Below are 25,433 nucleotides of genomic sequence, written 5' to 3'. Positions count from 1 at the left end.
TAACTTTAATGAATATTTTCAGAAGCATAAAGTGTTTTTGGAGGGAAGGGAAATGCTGTGCATTTGTTTCTTTGAACTTAGAAAAAGCATAAGCAAAACAGTTTTTGGTTTGTTTTTCCTGCCAAGAAGTTATTGGTGGTTAATAATGATATTTGCATAATACTGTACGGTTTGAAAAATTTACCTCATTTTATCTTCACAACAATCCTGGGAGGCAGGTGAAACTGAGGCAGATAAAGTTAAGTGACTTGCTCAGAAGGCACATACTCAGTACGAGTCTGAAGCTAGATTTGAACCAAGGTATTTGACATGCCAAATCTAAATACTATCAACTGCACCACTTATTTGCCTCCTGATTATTCCTGGATTATAACCTCAGTAACAAGTATTATTTCTTATACATCTTTGTATCCCTTAGAATTCCTCATGGTATCTTAGGTTGATGCTTAATAAATTGAACCCAAGCCAAGAAAAAAGAAAACTAGAAAAAAATAGTTTTTGTATGTATCAGTTATTATTTTGGTCCCTTTTATTGTGGCAGCACTCATTAATGTTCAGTGTGTCTGACTAGGCCCAGACTTGAACTTGAGAAGATGAGTTTTCCTGACTCCAGACCGGGTACTACCTGTTTATGCTAATATATATTTAGAGTAAACCAGGAAATATACAGTGAACAAAAAATTGTAAAGTTCTCATTTGATTTTTGGCTACTAGTAGTTACATAAAAGACGATTTAGACTCAGTAAGATCTAGAAAATAGGGTAATTAAAAAAAAAGGAAACTTAGTGACTTCAGCATTAGCTTTGTTGACTCCGCAAAGTTAGCAAGTCTTTCCTCATTTCCTCAGAAGAAGAAACAAATAAGGCTTGCTTAATATCATAGAAAATCAGAAGTGACATTATAATCGAGGATTCATGTTTTGAACATTTCTATACTGAATTATGCTATCTGAATTTCCCATTCCATCAGCTTTGTTCCAGGCAAATAGTTGATTAGGAATTATTAACTTCTTTGGATTTAGGTTGTTTTTTTTTTTTTTTTCTCAAACTCGTAAAATATTTATAAGACATATGTATTAAAGAAGGTAGGAACCATTGTATATTATCCAAGCCAATTATATAATTTATTTTAAATGCTGATTTTGTATCATTGTCAATAAAAACTAAATAAAGAGCCCGTCAAATGTAATATGCAGAAGGCTGGCTTTGGCACCAGGTAAACTGGAGCTCTAATACACATTGGGTTAAAAAAGAAACTAACTTCACAAATATGAGATGAGAGGTAATAGTAAACAAAAGCTAATATGAAAAAAGATACTGATTAAATTTATTTTATGGGCAAAGTCAGCTCAGGGACATGGTAACTAAAAAACATTTAATGCTGTTTTAGACCACATTAATAGAAACATTTTCTCTGGAACAGGAGAAATAGGTTGAATTTCCTTTGTGAAATTGGGCAGGTCTTTAAATGACTCCAAATTTGTTCTGAAAACAGATCTTTTTTGCATCACTTTTTCTAATGATGTTGTATAGGTGTAAGTCATGAAATATTAAATAACTCTGAAGATTGAAAGTTGAGAATAAACCAAAAGACAATGGAAAATAGCATGAATAGGTTTCAGTACACTTACAATATGGAATTTATACAGGAAAAACTGTTTATAAGGTGCCATTAGACAAGTGTATGATAGGAAAAGATGGGTTGGTCACATAGTGGGCCCCATTTATGTCCCCCCCCAAAAAAGTAAAGATAACATATGAGATTTTTAATACATTGTAGGCAGCATGTTGCACCAGTTGAGCAAACATGTATAGAAGCATCCAGTTGGTGAAGTGGATAAAATGCTGAGCCTAAATCAGACCCAAGTTTAAATCCAGGCTCAGACACTTAGTAGCTATGTATAACATTGAAATAGTTATAACTGTTGCCAAATTTCTTCAACTGTAAAATGGAATTATTAATAGCCTCTACCTCCTAGGCTTGTTGTGAAGATAATCTGGCACATAAAATACTATATAAAGGCTATTGTTATTGTTAGTTGTATCTGCTTTGTTGAAGGATACTTTCATCAAAATCATAAACCCATTGGAGTATAATACCCAGAACAAAGAAAATGGTAGTCTTTTGATAGTCTGCCCTGGTCAGACCACTTATGAGATATGTTCAAGTTTAGAGTCCCCATTTTAGGAGACATTGACAAACTTGGAGGATGTTCAGTTGAAACCAGTTAGTTCTGGTGAGATAGCCAGGAACTATGCCAAACAAGGGTCATTTGTAAATAGGCAGTATTTATCTTGGAGAAGAGAAGACTTACTAGTCAAGATGGGAAAAGAATATGATTTAGCTGATTTCAAGTATTTGAAAGGTGGCCTATTGAAGAAAGACTAGATTTGTTTACCTTGGTCCCAAAGATCAGAATTAGAAGCACGGGGTGGAAACTATAAAGGTAGATTTTAGTTTAACATAAGGAAAAGCTTCATACCAATTAAAAGTTGCCCCAAAGAAGGTAATAATTTCTCTATCACTAGAAGTATTTCAAGTAGAAGCTGGATGATGAGGCGGGGATGTTACGGAGAAGATTCCTGTTCTGTCAGGATAAACTGAGCAAGATGATCTCTGAAGTTTCTTGTAAATGTAACATTTTTGGGTTGAGAGCAGTTAAGCTAGGTGAGAAAATGAATTAGAGTGTTGATCTTGAAATGAGGAATACTTGGAATCAAATCTTGTCTCGCACACTCTCACTTAATTTTACTCCATCTCAGTTTCCTTATCTATAAAATAAGGATAAGAATAGCACCTATCTCATAGGTTGATTGTGAGGCTCAAATGAAATAATATTTGTAAAATTAGCTCCTTATCTTGTTCAAATGATCCTACTCCAATCCTCCCTCCTTAAATAAAGTGCCCCCTCTGTCACCTCCTCTCATTTATTTTTGATCTCTCTCTAACCACTGGCTCATTTCCTGTTGTCTACACAAATCCCTGTGTCTTCTCTATACTGAAAAAATCCTCATTTGATTTTTTCATTTCCACTGTCATCCCTTATCTCTTCTTCCCTTTGTAACTAAACTTCTGGACTTCTGGAAAAGGTCATCTGTATTAGATGCCTCCATTTTTTCTCTTCACTGTCTCGCATCCCCACCCTCTCCCATCCAATCTGTTGCCTGAGCTTTGTGTTTCCACCTCTGCCACATTTCTTGAATACCACCTTTTTTCTCCTCTGATTCTAGTGCAGACCCTGTCACCTCATGCCTGGATTATTTCAGTAACCTGCTAGTGAGTCTGCCAGCCTCAAGGCCTATTCCAATTTATATTCTATTCAACCTCTATTCAGATTTTCTTCAAACAAAGGTCCAATCTTTTTTTCCACTCCACAAACACTGGTGTCTCCCCACACTTCCCACCCCTTTTACCCTTAGCAGAAGTCTTGGTTTTCTCACATAGACATGTTTTTCAAATCCTATTTGCCACATGCAAAAGCTCTGCTTTCTAGTAAGCCTTCTTCCTTTTTTCACATTATAACAAAAAGAATGTTATAAATATCACCGTTGCTAATGCCATGTCTGTTGAAATAGTGGAGTTTTTGAATGTTCCATTGTATGTTATCTGGATGTCTTTTCCTTGTTACTAGACCATAACCAATTTGAGTTGCCTGCCCTTTTCTTCCTTCTCTTCCTATCAATTTATTTCAACCCTCTCTCCCCAAAATTGTTGGTTGGTTTTCACTATATTTGACTAAGGATGTACTATTAGCAAACACTGGTTTCCATATAAAGAGAACGTCTATATAAAGAGAAATGTTAGCCTTGAGATAATTGTGTTCTTGACAAAAGGCTTGTTTAGAAATCAATGTTATATGATTAATTCAATTACAAGCATTTAATTAAGCACTTCCAACTTGCTAAGCATTAGAAATGCCTATATAAAAATGAGACAGTCTCTGCCCCCAAAGACCTTACATTTTTAAAACAGAATATAATTCACAGATATCTTAATTCAGGATGTATGTAGAATAAATACATAATGATTTTTATGGAGTCACTAACATTCTTGAAGAAAGTTCTTGAATTGAACCTTGAAGGGACTGAGGGTTTCCAAGGGCTGGAGGTGAAGAAAGAAATTATTCTAAGCATGGCCCCTTGTAAAGACATGGAAGCAGATGTTAGCATGCTGTTTTACGGGAATAACATATGAGCTAGTTTAGATCATGTTTTATATATGTATATAGTATGGTGAAATCATTTCCCTTAGATTCGATGATCATTTCTGTGTTCTTGGATGAATTATATGTCTCATAAACATCTTAACCTCAACATGTCCAAAACTAAATTTGTTATCTTTCCTCCCCAAAACACTTCTCTTCTTCTGGACTGCTTTATTACTATCCACTTAGACTCAAAAGTTTGGTGTCATTCTTGACTCCTCACTCTCTCTTCCCCCTTTATATGCAGTCTGTTTACAAGATTCATTGATTTTTTATAACAGCTATCAAATATGCTCTCTTCTTTCCTCTGCTGCCATTCTGGTATAAACCATCATCACTTCACACCTTTTTTGCAATAGCTTATTGTTTGATCATCCTCAAGCCAGCTGTGATCATGCCATATTTATAAAATCCTGTTTGGTATTGAGCCCATCTTCACTCTTTTTTCTTTTCCCCCCTTTTCCTTAACACCTCCCCCCCCTCCCCCCCTGCCAATCTTTCCATTCAATACTCCAGTAACATTGACCTATATGATAATACTCTTTCTTCCAATTCTGGGCATTTTCATTGACTGTCCCCTGTGCCTGAAATGCTCTCTCTTCAACTTTATCTTCTGGCTTCTTTCAAGTTCCATTTAAAATCCTGTTTTTCATGTTCATTCTGGTGCCTTCCCTCTGTTGATTATTTCTATTTATAGCATGTTTGTACAATTTTTTTGCATGGAAGCTCTTTGAAAGCAGAAGTTATATTTTGCCTTTCTGTGTATCCCCAACACTTAACACAGTGCCTTCCCCTTTCTTTTGGGCTTATACCTCCTAGGACAGTTATAATTTAACACTGACTAAAATACCTTATAGTAGCAGTTGCACAGGACAAATTCCTCCAACTTAGCCAGCCCCCCCTTCCCTCTCCCCCCCCACCCCCCGGAAAGTTGGGCTCTCTTGTGTGTTAGTGACCTGTGTATAAGAGTCCTACCTCTTTTCATTTTAAGTGCTATTGATACGGTTCCTAGGGAGGATGTATCAATAACCCTAACCCTACCTGGCTTTAACCCTAAAGTCAGCTGGCCTTGGGAGTGCTGTAGTTCTTGTTCTACTACAGAGATCACTCATAGAAAGCAGAATTATTTATTAAAATTTTGAGAAGCGGGCCCCATCCTTGTCTATGAGCCAAATTTCACAGCAGGATAGGGCTAGAGCCTTGAAAATGCTTACGGCTTTTATACATTTCAGACAAAGAACCTCCAAAATCCCACCCTCTATCTGTTGTGATTCGTCACATTGATGAGGTTTAGATTTAGGGTACCCAAATGAAAATAGGGTTTTTGGTGATCAGGGAGTTAAATGAGGTCCTGGTCTCACTATGTGTAAAAACAGAATGTGACAAAAAGAGGCCTTTTTGCCTGAAATGCAAATATTCTCCACGGGAGAATACTGCCCATAGTCCAGACCCAGTCTGGATGCCCACTGTCTTTAGAGATAGGGTCAGACAAAAGAAGGAACACAGATATTCTTCCTGGAAGAATACTGCACAAACAGCTCAAAACCCAGATTGGTTCTGAGTTTGGTCACCAAATTATATCTAGGTTTTGGGGATTTGGTCAGGGAACCAAAATGATGAGGTTTAGATTTGGGATATCTAAATGAAACTAGGGTTTCTGGTGGTCAGGGAGTTAAGTGAGGTCTAGTGGCGCAAGTGTAGAGAGTTCTGAGGATTCCATTTCTGGTGGCGCAAGAGTTCCCTGTAAAGGAATTTACAGACTCAAAAATCTAGATTGATAAAAGAGGTTTATTATGGGGATTGAAAGTAAGGTTAAGGTCTGGTTAAAATTTAGTTAAGGAAATAAGTGAGGATAAAGAGAGGAGGGCACTGGAAACAGTATTTCAATGGACAGAGACCCTTGGTATGCCACGCATAGGGCTGCCATGTTTAGAACCTCTGCAAAGAGAGGGTTTTAGTTTGGCTCCTTTTATAATGAGATATTTAGCTAAAAGGGGCCTGTGAGTAGAGCTGTGAGAGCTCAAATTGACTCAGATCCTCTGGGTGCTGGGACAAGCCCAGATCTCCTATTGGAATTCAAAGGGGTGCTTTTGACCAAGATTTGTGAATCAAAGGTCCTAGCTTCTTGAATTGATAATGCATCAGCCAGGAGGGGTTGGGAGTAATCTGAATCACAAATCAATCAAAGGATTGAAAGGATCACAAATCAGTTTCTTAAAGGGACCACAAATTGTTTCATCATAAGCCTGTATTCCCCTATTTGGTCAGTGGAATGCAGTAAATAAGGCGATGAACAGCTTCTTTGGCCATGTATATGTTTTTAGTCCCTCCTTTGAACAATGGAATGTAGTCCAGGCTTCAATCTAAAATCACGGGACTCCAGGGAAGCCGAAACTTTGGCCTGTAGGCTTGATCTACATTAGCTAAGAGTCTCTGATCAATATGTGCTTAATCTGTAAGTTTTTCACCTGTCCACACATTCTGATGAGAGTAAAACTACTTGATCTGAGTGAGCCCTGTAAAATTATGTAAAATCATCAAAAAAAAAATGTCTCCTTTGATTTACAAACCCAAATGGTATTGCATCCTCTCAGAGCAAGATAAGCTTTCTTGGAGGAAGTCATGTCCCCTGCAAGATTTCACATCCACTGGAGACTTCCCTTAGACTCATGCATAAAATGGGTCTTCAGAAAATGACTCTTTGCAGATCACTTCTCTCTCTTGAGAATGATATGCCTGCCAAGAAAATCCTTCTTGGTGTTTCTTTAACAATAAAGCTTTTTTTTTTACCATACATAGTCTTTGGGTTTAGTGAATTCCTTCTTCAGAACTGGTACCTTGGAGAACTCAGAACCTCACCCATTCCTCCTTAACCTCTTCTTTGGTAACCTCATCCCTCATCACTTCCACAAACAATGCTAGCTATCAAATAACAATCTCTTGGTTAGTAATAATAAATTTTCTGAGACAATCTAAGCTATGGAATTCAATAATGGGGTGCAACTCATCTCTAAACCATAGAATTGTGTGGCATGCAAAGATCCTAACTCAAATTGATTGCTCAAAGGCATGGTACAAAACAGAAAGTTTCTTTATTTCAATTCTCAAGAGAAGCAGGCAGTCCCTTCACCAGAAAGTCTGGAGCAGGGAAAGCCAATTTTACAGTAGTAAGGAACATAGTTGTATAAAGGTTTTACAGAAACTATCTGCCCAACCATCTTCTCTTATCCTTCTAAAATCATTGGCAAATTCGACCTTTATACAGGCGGGTTTTTTTGGTACCAGGGTATTGGTTAAGCAGTAAATATTATTAAGAAAAAGGGTTCTGTTTTCCTTCAAAGAGTAATAATCAATTAAGCCAGAGGGACTTGAGGCAAAGTAATCAATTAACTGATAGAATTAGCCAGTTTGGAGATTTCTCTGATATCTCCAGGCTATTAAACAATTGGTCGAGGTTTTCTCCTTAATCAGTTGAGTAAAAGTCAAGGTTATCTCTTAAATGTTTTCTGCTGGAAGAACAAGTTCTTGCTCTTCTCCCAGAGCCTAATGATTAAACAGATCCTTGATATTGAGTCTTGAATTACCTAAGGTTATTATTCTGAGAAGTCCTCAGTTTCCCATTTCACTCAGAATTAAGGCCACTACTCAGTTCTATTTCTTAAGCCATAAAATTTCTATTCCTATAGCACCTTGCCTCTTCCAGTGTCCTAGGGAGGGTGAAAAGGTGGCAAAGGTTACCCAGTTGGTAGGGAACTATCCCAAGAATTGCAAGAATTCCCAAGACCAGGTGGCATCAGTCAAGGAAAGTTTGCTGAGCGTGGAGCTCCTAATGACCCAACAAGCCCTCCTGGGTGCTTAGAATGTTCCAGCCATAGAATAGAAGTAGACTGGGGGGGGGGGGGGTTAATCTTGACAAGGAGAGGGTGAAGCCAGGGGAGACCAGATTCTCTGTGTATGGGCCACCAAATATCAAGATTCAAAGGTGATCCCAAAAAATTTGGAGTTCCCGATCAGTGTCAGGGAGATGTCTCAAAAGAATTTGGTGGCTTGGATCCATCTCTTAAGTCAAGAGGCAAAGTTTATTATGATTTTAACACCAACTAAAATGGGCCAAGTTCCAAAAGAATTTAGCAAAAAACCAGGAACAAGAAGATAAATTTATAGGAAAAAGAGAAACCTGGTGCTTCTTGTCACTGATATGCTAATTTTATGGCTTAGAGGTGAATTTGAGGAGTGGTCTGGTATGTAACTCATTTTTGTCTCAGAAACTTTGTTGTCACTGATCAAGATTTTTATCTGACAATTAGCATTAGCATTGCTTGTGGAACTACTGCACTCCCAATACTAGGTATCCTTAGGGTTATTGTTACATCTTTCCTAGAACAGCCTACATGACATCAGTACTGTGACTTTTACTAGATGAGTCTGCATGGATGAAATGATATTTGTAGCATAGATTTCATTATATTTTCTCTAAAACCTATTTGGTTTTTACTCTGTATCCAAACTGGACTATCAGAGACCATGCCTAGAGGGAACTAAGGCACTTTGCTATGCATTCCCTGGGATCATTGAGCCTTGACTTCATCCTGGCAGTTTTTGGTCTTGCAAAAATTGGGGTAGGGGGTAGGTGGTTTTCTTTGAGAACTACATAATCTAACATATTCTATCATTATTATTTCTGGAAAAGATGTCAGGTGATTATCCTTTTGTTCCATTCATGACTTCCCTGTTCCATTTATTATCTTTGTGACTTTCCAGACCATAATGTGTTTCCCTGGCCACCAACAAAACAATTTGCTTTAATTATGTATTAATTACGTAGTCTTCTCTCATTATAAAGTAAACTTCTTGAGAACAGGGCTTGTCATTTTTGTATGTGTATGCACAGTATTTAGCACTGTGCTTGGAATATAATAAGCTCTTTAAAAAGGTTCTTCCTTTCTAGTTTTTTCTTCCTTTCTTTTTTTCTTTCCTTTCTCTCTCCCTCCCTTTCTCATTCATTCATTCACCATATTTCTTAGAACATGCATAGGGATTTTTAAAAGATAATATATTCAATCACGATGTTCTCTTGATAAATACTATTATTATTAAAAAAGGATTTCTGTACCACTAATAAAGTTACAATCTTTAAAAATTTTTATTTTCATCTTATTTTAAAACTTCTTATTTTTGTATTACATGTATGATATGTACATATATGATATGTACATAAATATACATATATTTGAGTTATATGCTCAAAAATTTTTACTGATAGAGTGAGCTAACAAAAAGAGAACATTTTACTTAAAATGCACAATTACTAGACCATCCAATGCAGTAGCTAGTCCTAAATAATTTATTTTTTATTTACAGATTATTGTATTACTTTAGAATATAGGACCTGTGATTTCATGAGGAAACTCCCTCCACCAATATAATTGTCACCTTCTCAGCAAATTACAATATTAGAGGGTTCCCCGGAGTACTGAGGGGTTAAGTGACTTCCCCAGGGTCACACAGTCTTTATGGGTCAGAAGCAAGACTTAGAACTAGGTCTACCTGATTCTGAAGTCAGCTTTCTATTTACTACCCTATGCTTCCCATCTTGTATTATTTTAATAATCATAACATATTTTTATAGTCATTTAATTAGTTATGTCCCGATAGTTAATATATAAGTAAACCTGTGATCTGATCAATCTGGGTATATACTGTCTGAATGGATACAAAATTCAGCCTTTTTATCTGATATGATTCTTGTTCATAATTTTCTATAAATCCACTCAGCATACTGGAGACCTTCTTCTGACTTGTTTAGTATCTTAAGGTATTCCATTGTAGCATTCAGAGTTAGTTAATATTAAGATTTATTGATTTAATATTAAAATTATTATTACTATAGGACAAGATATTGCTGGTGATCTATTATTGGAGATTGATATCTACTATGTGACCTGTTGATTTAGAAGGTGGCCTGAATACTACTGATTGAGAATCAGTGTTTTGCCCAGTCTTTCAGCCAGGACATGCAAGCTTTTTATATGCTTGCTTTTCTATAATTAAAATTATGCTTGGTTTAAAAGCACAGGTAATATTAAAATTAGTTTCCAACTGGTCGTTGGGTCAGGTAGCATAGAAATATGTTTTCAGTTGGCAGGAAAGCTAGTCTAGGACAAAAAAATCGTGATGAATAATCTATATACTAATAACCAAGAGCTAAATGTAATTAAAAATTGTCATAAGGAAAAGAACAGCTGCTTTTATGTGGTTTGAGTGAAAAAAAAAAAAGATTGTAGTGATTCCTTATGGTAAGTAAATTCTGGAATTGGGAAATTGTTGAGTGAAATAATTCTCATGTGTAGCAAACTTCAGTGGTCAGAGCTCTTTTTTTGAGTTTGCAAACTAGACTCGGCTGGAGCTCCATAAACTTTCCATGACAGATTATTTCATTTATGAAATAATAAAAATAAATAATAATAATAATAATAAAAATAGTCTTTTCACTGATGCAGCTCAAAAAGCCTCCACAATTCAAAGAAGGTCATTGAGTTTTGCTGATTATCCTGCACCCAACCTGGTAATTGTAATTAGTCCCACTAAACCTACTATGAGGCCCCAGGCTTAGGATTTTTGTAACACAATTTTTTTTTGATCTTGTGTTTTGCTGGCATGACGTTTGAGAATCGGGATTCCTCATCATACTGCAATGAAGTATCAAAGTAGGATTTTAGTGAAATATTAAAAATCTTAAAAATGATAGACCCTGTACAAGTAGAATTTCATGATAGTAAATGTCTAGGTGACTTAATGCACACATTCATCTTTTCAGTTCCATAAGGAGGCCTCAGAGAGAAACTAGGTTAAAAGTTTCTGATTGGAATGAAGACAAATGGTAAGATCAATTAGAGGAAAATTTGAGTAGTTATCCCTTCCATGTTGTAGGAGTTAAGGGTAATCTGGAAAAATAGTTTAAAATTTTTTGACCTTCCCTTTGTACTAGAGAAGAAGTCTGAATTTTATCTTTTTCTTTTATGGGTTGTTTACAGTACCTTATGGTCAAATATAGGTCAAATATGGTCAAGTATTTGGGTATTTGGTCTGTCATCTGCAAAATTCCCCCCAAATTCATTTAACTTTTTATACCATGCCATCATATATCAGAACCTCAATAGTAAAAGTCATATGATAGCATAGTACAGAGGAAAGAACCTGGGGCATCAGAGAAAATTTGCTTGACCCTTTCCCTTCTTTAACAGTATGAGTTTATGGATATCTCACTTCTGCAATTTTTTCCTCACCTGTCATATGGGAGTAATAATATCTGCCTTAGCTCATTGTTGTTAGAAATATCAGGTGAGATAATGAATGTAAATGAATTTTAAAGATTATTTTTAAAAGGGAGACCTAGCGTGGAACCCAGATAGAGTAAAAATTTACAGCATTGACTCAAGGAGAGAAAATACTTTGATTTTTAAGTTTACTGTTTCTTTAAATAGATAATAGAGATGGGTCACTAATTAGTTTATTGTAGTTTAAAGAACACTTCTCTAAATATTAGCTTCCTTTACCCTAATTTTACATTCATTAGCCTTCTGATCTTACAAGTTTTATTTTAAATAGACTCATTAATCACCTCCTACTCAAAGTATATTTTTAATTTTATATTAATAGAATAAATTTCTGCTTATTGCCTAATCTTATGAGTATTTGATTAGTGAGGGTTTAGATTACCAGGGTGAATTGTTCAGCCCTAATTGAACTGATAGAATCCAGTCTGAGAATCTTGGTATAATCTGAAGGTGTGCTTCAGGTATTATATATATATAATAGTAAAAAATTCAGTAAATGCATCTAAATAATTTGGGTATATTGAAGAGTACATTTAAATTAAGAAAAAATTTTTAAGGATTGCTTTTCTAACATGTAACTTATACAAGGTGTTTTTAAAGACAAATATAACCTTAACATGTAAGTATATTTTATTTTTTCCCTTTTTCAGAACTGCAAGAGGTTTTGTATTTTTGTGGGAAAGTGAAGTGTGTGCATAAGGCTGCTCTAATGACGGAGCTATCTGCACCCTTACCCTACTTCCAGAATGCACAGATGACAGAAGATAGCCATATGAGCAATACAGTACGAAACCAGGTATAGTGAAAAATTTTCCTTTAATTCTTTCAGTTTTTCATCAGATTGTAGATTCATCTCTCATGTAGGTTTTCACATGCCCTGAGAGAACTCAGGGGAAGGAGGGAAGCCAGCTGCTTGTTACTACCCTTTCTTACAGCTCATGATACTCCAACAGTACAAAATCATAACCAACCTTGAGTTATGTGGTGCTATTATTTCTACAGGCCTGCTGTTGTAATCATTGTATGCCATTTTTGTGTTTCCCTGCTTTTGGTTACTTATTCTTTAACCACATAATTTCAGGACTGAAGCTCTTGATTTCGGGATTGAAGCTCTTGCCATAGGTTGTGCATGGTTTGTGTGACATTTGCTGCTCTAGATTTTGTTCTCCCCAAGATAGTGACTTCAGTTTTAAGATTTTCTCATTTATAAAACACTGTTTCCCTTTACTTAAATGATGTCACAGAATAGTCCCTATGATGAGAGTAGGTATTTCTGCAGCTTTGAGAAAACATTTTACCTGTCCACGTGGTAGCTTCTATCACTACCATAGCTTTAGCAAGATGGTCTTAGGAGGCAATTTAGTCTACAAACTAAGATGGCCTTAGGAGCTGGTTGGAGGTGAAGGATGAATAAATAAGTGAAAAAAACATTTATCAAGCATTTATGTGACACACAGTGTGCAAAGCACCATTGTACAAAGCATGTGAATACAGAAATAGAAACTCAAACATTCCATTTTCTGAAGGAACTTGCATCTTACTAGGAAGAGATAGCATCTTTTGGAGAAGTGTTGGCTAGGGAAAAGAATTTTGATTAAGAAAGTAACAGGAATAATGAGTTGATTTATAAAGCCTTTACCAACAGTAATTCTATTGTAAAGTAATTTTCTTTAAATACAGAATTTACTATGACTTCCCTACCCTGTAAATGATTTCTCAGTAAATGATAAAAAATAAACATCTCTATTTAACTTTTAAAGCCTTCTGTAACCTGTGCTAACTTTTTTATTTCCCTCTCCACATTTGGTGATTCAACCAAATATATCTTTTTCTATTCCTTAGATATGACATTTTTTTTTCCTTCCTCCTCTGCCTTTGCTCTGGCTGTCTTCCATGTCTGGCATGCGCCCCTCTGCCTACCCTTTCTTTCTTTAAAATGCAGTTCAACACCCTCTTCTGTAGTAAGCCTTTCTTGTCTCTCACTTCTGCCCCTTAATCTGCTAGTGTCTCCTCCCAATTACCTTGTATATATTTGTATTTATTCATTTTATTTGTATCTATTTTTATTTATTCCCCCATTAGAACATAAGTTCTTTTCAAGTAGGGACTTTTCATTCTTTGTACTTGTATAAAGTACAAACCCAAAAATATGAAGTGGGGTCTGTGATATAATGCCCTAGATAAGTTTGCATTCACTCAGACCTTAATCAAGCTGGCTGGGATCGTGGATGGGAGTTCCATGAATAAATGAATTAACTCAGAAAATGGAGAGTGATATATTGCAGATCCTTCTCCTTCCCATACAGAGAGAAAGAGGGAATAAGTATTAAATAAATGCCAGTGCTTTTCAACTGTGAACTCCTTCAGTTCTCACAGTAATCCTGGGAGTAGGTGCTGTTATTATATCTTATCGTAGGTATTGTATATTTTATGCTTTTTTGTATCTTCCACAGCACCCAGCCCAGTGCTTAGTCAAAAATTTCTTGTTGTGACTGACTATGGTAATTAAAATCTTCAGTAAAATAACATTTTCTGTGTAGACCAGATCTAGGATAACTGGGAAAGCTAGCTAACTTCTTTATTCTATTTCATTCTCATGACATGCTAGAAATGGAAGGCATCATCTTTTAAAGCACTGGCCAAAGCTTCCTTCCCTTCTCTCTAAATTTGCCATTTATTTCCATTCAGTTCAGCAAAAATTTATTAGATATTTGTTACATGCAAAGGACCAGGCTAGGTTCTGGATATATAGAGATGAAATTGGAAACGGGTTATTTTGTGGTGTTCGATACAGTGTGAACACTGTAAATTGAGATGAGAACTGTTGGCTGGAACAATTGTAGGCACAGAGATGTAGAAAGTCATGCTTGAAGTGAACCTTGAATGAAGATTGTGAGAAGGGAGCTGCTGTGTTTCATACCTGGGCAATGGCCTGCCTAAAGACATACATAGAGTCAATAAATGTTGGTGCTAAGTTTAGAGAAGAAGCAGCAAATCATCTAGTAGACTCTGTACTTACAGGTAAGGGAGGCATATAAATGTTTTGATGTTAAAGGCTTTTGCTGGTAGTTGATTCTGAGTGTCAGTAACAAGCATTAATTCATATGAATAGCTTAATAAATAACCTAATAATAAATAGCTTAATTTTCCTGGCTTTTGGCAAGGAAATAAAAGTAAACAAGGGACATGATAATGTCACTGAAGTTAAGAACAACTAACTCTCTTTATATCTTAACTCCAGTATCCACTGGAAGTTGAGAAAGGTGTACTGTATTCCTTACAATTTGATAAGAATAAGAACATAATGAAGGCAAGTGAAGACATGTCTGATCTTGAAATCAGTAAGACCTGGGTTCAAATATTGCTTCTCACATATATTAGCTTTATGACCATGAGTGATTCACTTACTGACACCTATCCAGGATTATCAATTAACAGTCATATTGCTGATCTGGAGTGGTATAGGTTCCACACACTGGAAGATTTCCTACATTGATGCAGTCACACATCTGTACCAGCCAACAAACATACTCAAAAGTCCACACAAATCAAACATATTACATCCATATTACTGAAGTTTTGCTCTGAAACCCTGTTGTTATGTGAAGGTGACTCAGTTCTCAAAGGTTTTACCAAGAGTACATGTTTTTAACGTGTTGGAAATACTTTGAATATGAGCTTAGCAATATATCTTTCATCAAAGGACAGATTTGGAAAGGCTCATCCTTAAAGGGTTGGCCACTGGGTGATTTATTTTTTCTTTTCTATGTTGGGAAGAGAAATATCTACACTGATTTTTGAAATTGAAAAACATACCCATGTTCCTTAATGATGTCAACTGTGTTCCACTTTCACCTTTAGAATTTATTGGTTGTCACATGTCCCTAAATAGCTTAATGTAGACCCTGATGTTCCAGAATTAAAATAAGCCAAACTAAAAAAGCTTGTGCCTTTTTTTTAGTTATTGACAAAATTTTTTTTAATTGTCATAAATAAAAAGTTGATATCATATTGATTATCTTTAAGCCTTCTTAGTCTTTCTTTAAGGGACTGCCCTCAATTGACTATTTTTTTTCCTCAATAGTATTTTATTTTTCCAAAAATATGTAACGATAGTTTTCAAACTGTCATTTTTGTAAAACTTTGTGTCCATTTTTTTTCTTCTTCCTTCCTTTACCTCTCCTTTCCAAAACAGCAAGCAATCTGATGTAGGTTAAACATTCGCCATCCTTTTCAACAAATTTCCATATTTGTCCTGTTGTACAAGAAAAATCAGATTAAAAGGGAAAAAATGATAAAGAAAAAAGCAAACAAACGAAAAAAAGGTGAAAATACTATGCTTTGACCCTTATTCAATCTCCATAGTTTTCTCTCTGGCGTCAGATGGCATTTTCCATCTTAAGTCTCTCAATTGACAATCAACTTTATTGTATTAGATAATAAACTTGAGGGCTATTGTTGCCATATTAAATGCTGTAGTTGAATTCACTCTAGAAACTGTAGTTTCTAACACTTGTGTATGCTGGTGTTAAACCTTTGGCTAAATTTTTTAATTTTTGTGTAGATTTGCCAGTATGACATGCTTAAATTAAGAACAAGGTGAAAAATCTATCCCATTGCTTTTGTGTCACCCAGTCTCTAACCATCCTTTTTTTCGAATAATATACATGTAGGATTACAGTACTTCTATTTTGCCCTCTGCCTCCCATACAGCATTTTTATGTGGCATGCCTGTGCAGCTTGTAAACAGTTGTTAAGTTGGAAAGATGGGAGACTAATAGGTAGAAAGTTTAATGGTTTGATTGTCAAAAAGCAAAGTTTTTTATGTATTTGTAAGTTATGAAAAAATTAAGATTTTTGTTTCCTGAACTTCTTTATATATTTGGCTTAAGTACCAGATTTTTTTTTTTTTTTTTGGTCAAATGCTTTTTCTATTTAGAAGATCATGTGATTTCTGTTAGTATGGTTATTGATGTACTCAATTATGCTAAGTTTTCCTAATATTGAACCAATCCTGCATTCATGATATAAGTCTTACTTGATCATAGTGTATTATCCTAGTGATAAGTTGCTGCAATCTTTTTGCTAATATTTTATTTAAGATTTTGCATCAGTATTCATTAGGGAAATTGTTGTATAGTTTTGTTTCTCTGCTTTCACTCTACCTTAAATATCAGATATTAAAATAGTCTTGAAAACAAGGACTTGAGGTTTTTCATTTGGTGAGCTAACTGCTTGTCTAGTCAGTCAATCAGCCCAAATTGTATGACAACAAAAAATATAACCTATTTCTTCAAGGAGTTTATATTCTAATGGGACAATATATAACATATAAAAGAAACCTGAAAACTGGGAAGGTATGTTGCATGTGAGTGACATGATGGTAGAGAATCTGGATTGCAATCTGATGAGAAATGGAAAGCCCTGGGCACTCTTCTTAAATGGAGGGTCACAAAGGAGTTGTCTAGATTCAGTCAAAGAAAGGGACACAGGGACAGAGGATACTTGCAAGATCTGATTTCCAGAGCCGAAGTATTCTCTGCAGATTTGTAATAATTTTGTTTTCCTATATACTAATATACACATCTGTGATAGCATATGTAATATTTTCTTTTCAAGGTGCTTGTTTGCTAGATTGAAGCTGTTGACAGAGAACAGAACAGCTATGTTACATTAGCATTGGCCTCATTATAGGAATATGCACATACTAAAAACCAATTCCCAAACAATTCATTTGTACTCATATCTTCTAAAACTGTGGATGGTTGAATAATAGGCTTCAGAAGAAAAAGGTTAGAATACATGTTGGAACTTTTTGAATTGGTACAACCTGATATGTTGTCTTGAGGTATTTTATTTTCACATCGATACAGTAGCAGCTTGGTGGTCCAGTGGATAGAATGCTGGACTGGGAATCTGGAAAATCCAAGTTAAAATCTGGACATTTAATAGATGTAGATCCCTTTCTCCCCTTCCCCCATTCTCCACCTCCAGTCAAGTCACTTAACCCAATTAGCCTCAGTTTCCTCATTTATAAATGAATTGGAGAAGGAAATGGCAAACTATTCCAAATCTTTGTTAAGAAAACCCTCCAAAAGGGGTTACAAAGGATTGGAAAGGATTAAGCAACAAAATGGGGATAATGATAGATAATATTTAGCTCCCAGAGTTGTTATAAGAATCAGATGAGATTTTTTTTCTTTTCAGCTAAATAGATAGAACATTAGGCTTAAAGACTCATCTTCCTGAGTTCATATTTGACCTCAGACACTGTTGTGTGACCCTGGACAAGTTACTTACCCTGTTTACCTCAGTTTCTTCTCTATAAAATTAGCTAGTTGAAGGAAATGGCAAATTACTCTAGTATCATTGCCAAGAAAATCTCAAGTGGAGTAAAAGAATTGGACACGACTAAACAACAGCAGCAGTAGTAGTCAGTTTTCCAAAATGAGTCTGAAGTCAGGTGTGTTTGTTTTTGTTTTTTTCCCCTCTCATGATTATGATTTATCCTCATGGACTATGTCAGAGTGAGATAATAAAGGGAAAGTGACTTTAGAAAAGATCTTAAGTTTAAAAATTGAATCCTTGTTTTTGTTACTAATTTTCAGCTTATTCTACTTAAATTTTTCAAGTTCTTTTAGGAATAAATTTTAGGTAGCTTGATTTAGTATAGATGAAAGGTTTTTTATCAAAATGGAAAAAAAAAAAAAAGAAATTCTTCTAGGCATAATCCTGCTTAGGAAACAGATGTTTTCAGTATTTGTCTCTTAAGTCAGTTTACAAAGAGTGTGTGTATGCTAACACATGTTCAGCTGTTAATAATTATTTTCCACTAAAATATGTTTGCTTTTTTGTAAACAAAATCCATCTGTTTACTTTCTCTTTTAATATGAAACAATGAATTTCCCAAACTTCATTAGTTAATTTTTCAGCAAATAAATTTTTTTCTTTTAAAAACGAATAAGAATGAAATTTAAAACAAACATAGCTTAATAAAACTAATGGACATATCTTCTGAGTCTTAGCAAACATGTAGTGTTGTTGGTACCCACAGTCCCCTGCCCTTCTTTTTCAAACTGGATTTAGGTCATTATCCATAATCATAGCATATTCAGTTTCATTTTGTTGCAATTACTTTTTACATTGTTTTGGGGTTCCTTTTTTTAATTGCTGTTTTTATTTTTTCTGGTTATATGTGAATATTAACTTTAAATACACATTTCTTTATGAATCATGTTGAGAGAGAAAAATCAGAACAAAAGTTAAAAACCATGAGAAAGAAGAAGGAAAAAAAAACAGAAAAAAAGAAGTGAACATAGCATGTGTTTACATTTAATTTCCATAGTTCTTTCTGGATGCAGATGGCGTTTTCTATCCAAAGTTTTTAGGATTGCCTTGGATCACTGAACCCCTGAGAAGAGCCAAGTTTTTTTTTAATATTTGATCATTGTACAATCTTGCTATTACTGTATATGGTGTACTCCTGGTTGTGCTTGGGGTTCTTTCTTTTAAAAAAAAATCTTATTTTAGGGAGTGAGGAAAGAAGAAATCATGAAAAATCTTGGAAAATTGAAATAAATAACTAACTTATAAGTTTGAATGGTGTATTTGTAAGATGATAACTTTGGAGAGAGAAAATAATGAAGATATTACTCTAAGTCACTTGAATTATAACCAGAGCCCCAATTAGTTGCTGAAAGTGATTAAAAATATTATTATTATTTTGTTACAACTATAAATGACTAATTTAGTAATGTCAAAGAGAAAGGAAAAATAGAAAGCCAGATTCTGAGTAATCTTCAAAGATATAAGCTATAAATTGTAAATGTTCGATCATAGTGATCTTGATAGTTTTGTAGACATTTTAAAACTCAAGACTGCACATTGACAATTTGTAAAAGTTCAGTAATGTTTTTAACCAGTTATTTTAATGGCTTAAAAATGTTATCCTTTCCTAAATGTATAAAAATAGACATTTCAAGAAAGTCTCTGTCTTTTGCAATCCTGTTGTAGAAAGATTGCTTTTAATGCATAAATGTTTTAAATTTTTCATTTGACATGTCAGATTTTTATTTAGGATTCTACTCCAGAATAAAGAATATCTCAACTCTAATCAAACTATATTCTGTACAGAGAATGTATAAACTTTTTTAAAGATTGATTTAATCCCTGCTAAATTCAATTCAACAAGTAAGCATTTATTAAACACCTACTGCATGCTAGGCATGGAAAGGTAAAAATGAAACAATCCTTCTTTTCAAGGAGGCAAAGCAACATGTGTGCAAATGAGTGAGTACAAAATATTTAGAAGGTAGTTGCAAAGGTTTTTTTGAGTGGGTAAGGAAAGTACTAACAACTGGAGAGATCAGGAGGAAATTACCACTTAGGAACAGCCTGATGTAGAGGAAAGAGGAATGGATTCATTGTCAGAGTATCAAAATCCAAATCCTAGTTCTGTTACTAATAACTTCTCCTCTTGGAGTTTTGTTTCACTGCTGTGATCTCATCTTTCTCATCCATAAAATGAGAAAATTGGGCTACATCACTTGTGGGGTCACTTCCAGTTCTACATCTATGAAGGAAGGGGCACTTGAACTGAATCTTTAAGGAACTAGGAAGTCCAGGAAGTGGCCATAAGAAGGGAGAACAATCTAGTCATGGTGTTTAAGCCTGTTCAAAATCAGAGAACTGGCAAATAGAAGGTTGTAATTAGGGAATAGCAGAAGGAGAACTTTGTATTTTGAAGATAGTGTGTGTGAAGGAAGAGGGATGTAAAACTATTTGGAAGATAGTATCGTAGACCTATAATTGTAAGACTCCTCAGAAGCCACCTAATCTAACTCTGGCGCTTTACAGTTGAAGAAACTGAGGCCCTAAAGGTGAAGTGATTTCCCCAAGCTTGAGAGATGAGATTTAAAATCAGGTTCTCTGATTCCAGGACCAGTACTTTTTGCCATACCATAGGCTGTAGCCAAATTTTAAAGGTCTTTAAATGTCAAAGAAATGTATTTTATGTTAGATGCAATAGGGAACCACAAAACTTCTTGAATAGGATAGTCACAGTATCAGGTCTGTATAAATGTTATAGAGAATGGTTTAGAGAGAGGAGAGAATTTAGACAAGGAAACAGCTTAAGTTATTGCTTTGCCCAAGGGAGAATTGTTGAGGGTCTGAATCAGGGCAGTGGCCAAGTGGTAAAGAGGGACAGTTGCTGGAGATGTGGTGGAGAAAAAATTGACATAACTTTGCTACAGTTGGTTATGTGGAATGAAGGAGAAGAAAGAGTCAAGGACAGCTCCAAAGTTGAGAATCTGGATGACTTTTTGGAAGCATGGTAGGATCATCATCAGATATAAGGAATTGAAAGAGTAGGGAGTATAGAAAAAGATCTTGACTGATGTTTTGGATGTTTTAAGTTTGAGGTGCTTATGGGACATCTGGGTGAAGATGTCCAATTGTAGTTAGTGATGTGGGACTAGTACTCAAGAGAATTGAAGGTGGAATTTGTCAATATGGAAGTCATTGCATATATAACTGTAGAGATGGAAGCTAATGAAATTGTTATAAAGAGATTGGGGGGAGAAAGAAAAAGGGAGAGAGACAGAATGTATGCTCAGGACAGAGCTCTGGGATATATCTATAGGGTTGTGACATGGATGTTGATTCTGTGAAAAACAGGTGGTTTTCATTTTTATAGATAAGAGAAGGAACTTGGAAAAAGTAGTCAAGAAAATCTGGAGAAAAGACAACATTTGGGTTAGATTTGGAGTAGGGTGGGAAAGGGTGACACCACTGGTGTCAGGTGCTACAGAGGATAGGAGAGGATTTTAGTCAAGTACTGAAGTCAGGTTACAAGGGGGTTGAGTAGTAGAAGTTGAAAAGGAGGAAGTAATGTGGTTTTGTGGCTTTTTCTAAGAATTTGGTTGTGAATATACATTAAAATAACTTAAAGGGAGGAGAGGATCAATGAACTTTGTGGATTTTTTTTCCTAAGGATTGCAGTCTGGGCATATTTCTAGGCAAGAGGAAAGGAGCAAGTAGACAAAAATTGAAATTAGGAGTGGTAGGAAGAAATGGGTCACGTGTTTGGTGATGAGGAGATAAGATCAGATAAATAAAACTTTATCTAAAATCATCAGCTACAATTTAATTACCATACGATTTCTGCTTCTCACAGCATGAGGACATTGGGACTTTGACTCATGGCGCCTACTCTGTCACTCCCTGCAGCAGAATGAAAAGGGAGTTGAGAAAGGGGACAAAAGTGAATGGTCTTCTTTCATAAGGAAAATAACTAAAACCTTGGACCCTGGGAATCCTGATATCATAAACAAATTTGCCAACAGGACTTAAATCTTCCTCAAATATCTCCTCCCTGTCTGAGATGATATCATTTGTATTATGAGAAGTCATTCCTTTTAATTCTAAAGTCATTAGAAATGAATCATTTTTTTCTTTTTACTTATATTTTCAATTTTTGCTCCTGAAATGGTCAATACAGCAGCATGGTATTTGCTCTAAAATCATTCATACTTTTAGTTCTCGGTTACTGTCATTCCTTGAGTGTCAGCAGCATCCACGTCTTACTGTGTCAGGTTATAAGTCTACCACAGGTGACTTTTGCCTCCCTTCATTTATTTCAGGATTTATGTGCTTTTGTTAAGAATAGCAAAGTAATATTTTTTATTTTACTAGCTTCAGAAATTATAGGGTTTTAAAATCAATTTAAGATTGAGACTCTACTGCAGAGAGAGAAAAAGGTCATAAAGAAAGTAGCTTGTCTAGTAGTCAGGGTGATTAGGAGCTATTGTGTATATAATAAAGATTTCTTTGATAAGAATTTGGCAAGGAAGAGGAGAACAAACAGGCTGGAGCTATCTCATACCATGAGCGCATTGTTAAATTTTGAAGGAATGTGTATACCTCAAAAATTGACAATTACACATGTACATAGAGGATATAGTTTTGTTGATTGTCTAGATTTCAATAAGTGATGGAGAAAATGTTAATAAAACTGTTTAAACTTAAAGTTTTATCATGAATACATTTTGTCCTCCTTCGAGATCCACTTTTTAAAGACTTACCAGCATATTCCTGAGTATAAGATAAATAAGAATAATAACAAAAAAAGATCAAAAAGAAGACAAATGTTCTTGACTTCTCAGGGCTCAAACAATATTCAAGTTGAAGTAAAACAAAAGCAGAAATGCTGGCTTTTCTTTAGGTGGAGGATATTGGGTTTGGGGAGGGGGAGGGTTTGGGAAATAACTTCTCAGTGACAATAGTTGCTCTAGAATGGCATGCATTTTTCTTTGACAGGTTCCCTCCCTTGCCAACCTCTACCAGCTGGCAGAGGTAGCCAGTTGGTAAATTTCAGTTTCGCAGAATGGGAAAAGGTTTAGAAAAGTGGCTAAGGAAGTCTGGGAATCATATTGTATGGGAATGTAACATTGAATAGGAGGAAAAGGTTTTGTCTTTTTTGTTTTTTAAAGGTAAGCTCAACCAATCTTTCCCCCAGATCCTTGAAGTAATTTTTGGAGAAGAGGATTATATTAAAAGACTATTAGGAAGGATGTTTAGAGTTTGGAAAATTTGTTCTCTGCCTTTTTCTTCAACTCCCCTGCTCAATTGCAAAATGTAATCCCTATCTAGTCATATAAGAGGTTAAGTTAGTATTTCTCGTGGGAAATTAGAAGAATGGCTGAGTTTGATTTCCAAGGAATATTAAGTGTGACTCAGTTCTAGATATTTCTCCCATTTCTTTTTCAAACCAAAGTATGATGTTTGAAGTGGGGGAAAAGATGAACAGGAGTAGACTCTAAAGTCAGGAAGCTAGGAATTCAAATATTCTCCTAAAACCTTATTAGCTTGGTGACTTTGGGCAAGTGACACAACTTCTTTGCCTTAGCTTCCTCATCTAGAAAATGAGGCAAGTAGTACTACCTCTCTTACATGTTGTTATCAAGGTTCAAATGAGATAATGTAGATAGAACATTTTTTATTATTTTTATTTATTTTTTATTATAGCTTTTTATTTACAAGATATTTATTTACAAGATATATGCATGGATAATTTTTCAGCATTGACAATTGCAAAACCTTTTGTTCCAGTTTTTCCCTTCCTTCCCCCCACTCCTTCCCCCAGATGGCAGGTAGACCAACACATGTTAAATATATTAAAGTATTTGTTAAATACAATATACGTATACATGTCCATATAGTTATTTTGCTGCACAAGAAGATTTGGACTTTGAAATAATGTACAGTTAACTTGTGAAGAAAATAAAAAATGCAGGCTGACAAAAATAGAGGGTTTGGGAATGCTATGTAGTGGTTCACACTCATTTCTCAGAGTTCTTTCGCTAGGTGTAGCTGGTTCTATTTATTACTGAACAATTGGAACTGATTTAGTTCATCTCATTGTTGAAGAGAGCCATGTCCATCAGAATTGATCATCATATAGTATTATTGAAGTTTATAATGATCTGGTCCTGCTCATTTCACTTGGCATCAGTTCATGTAAGTCTCTCCAGGCCTTTCTGAAATCATCCTGCTGGTCATTTCTTACAGAACAATAATATTCCATAACATTCATATACCACAATTCAGCCATTCTCCAACTGATGGGCATCCACTCAGTTTCCAGTTTCTGACCGCTACAAACAGGGCTGCCACAAACATTCTTGCACATACAGGTCCCTTTCCCTTCTTTAAGATCTCTTTGGGATATAAGCCCAGTAGAAACACTGCTGGATCAAATTGTGCAGTTTGATAACTTTTTGAGCATAGTTCCAAATCACTCTCCAGAATAGCTGGATGTATTCACAATTCCACCAACAATGTATCTGTGGATACCTGTACCCACTTGTACCCATCTTGAAAGTGATATAAACAAAATGCTAAAAAAGTTGTAGGTAAAGTGCTAAAGAAGGCAAAGTGTGCTGAGTAGATTTCATAGGATAAGATTTTCAGTAGGCAGGAACAGGAGAGCATATTTGGCCAAAAGAATGGTCTGGGGAGAAATATGAAGAAGAGAGACAACAACATATATGTAGAATTTGGGTGAATAATCTAGTTTGGCAAGTACTTTTAAACTCCAAATCTCTTAGAGTTTTCTTATCTTTGATGCTTATTATAATCATTTTATTAACATTGATTCTTCCAGCTTCATGACCTAACTTTACTAAGAATGTGTTTTATTGAAAAAGGATTCTTTATGTTTTTTAGAATGATGGCAGGGAAAGACAACGCCATGAACATAGTGAAAGGCGGCGGCACGGTAACCCTGAGTCAGAGACCAATGGACAACCCCAGGGTGGCACAAGGCAGGTGGTGGAACATGATGATGAAGAAGATGAAGAGTTGACTTTAAAATATGGTGCCAAACATGTGATCATGCTGTTTGTGCCAGTTACACTCTGCATGGTTGTGGTTGTGGCCACTATCAAATCTGTCAGCTTTTATACCCGGAAGGATGGACAATTGTATGTATGATATAATTTATTTTATTATTCTCTAAAACAGGGATGTTTTTTAAAGATTCCATTATCACTTTGAGAGGCCTCCTGTAATAAAGGTGCCTTAATTGTAATCTTCATGTGATTTTTCAAAAGCAAATTGTTTCTTGATAAAGGGAAGAGAAGTTTTGGATCCCAATCAAAGAAGGAAAATGGAGAGGCTGTATTGGAAATCTTGAAAATATTTTTGCAGACATTAGTCACTACAAGATTAATCTTTGTTTTCTTGTGCAAGGTGTTATAGAATGGAAGGTTTGGAGGAAGTGGCTTGAAAGGAGGATCATATGAGAATAATAAATAAATCAAGGGATAAAACTTGAGAATTTTTGCTATAGAGAATACTCTATTGCCAAGTAAAATGAATGCCTTGTAATA

The 25,433-nt window shown here is 35.2% G+C and overlaps 1 protein-coding gene across 1 annotated transcript in view; it reads left to right on the top strand.

Annotated features, from left to right (window-relative positions):
• Window positions 1–25,433, top strand: part of PSEN1 (presenilin 1) — a 76,192-nt gene that overhangs the window by 832 nt on the left and 49,927 nt on the right. The window contains exons 2-3 of the mRNA XM_051977652.1: window positions 12,192–12,337; window positions 24,769–25,025. Of these exons, the coding sequence (XP_051833612.1) occupies window positions 12,251–12,337; window positions 24,769–25,025 (344 nt within the window). The 5' untranslated portion in view covers window positions 12,192–12,250. The remainder of the gene's footprint in view (window positions 1–12,191; window positions 12,338–24,768; window positions 25,026–25,433) is intronic.

The sequence above is a fragment of the Antechinus flavipes genome, chromosome 2 (assembly GCF_016432865.1).
Source record: "Antechinus flavipes isolate AdamAnt ecotype Samford, QLD, Australia chromosome 2, AdamAnt_v2, whole genome shotgun sequence".
Classification (NCBI taxonomy): Eukaryota; Metazoa; Chordata; class Mammalia; order Dasyuromorphia; family Dasyuridae; genus Antechinus; species Antechinus flavipes.
Note: the sequence above shows the minus strand (reverse complement) of the source record. Positions and strands in the feature narration are given on the sequence as shown.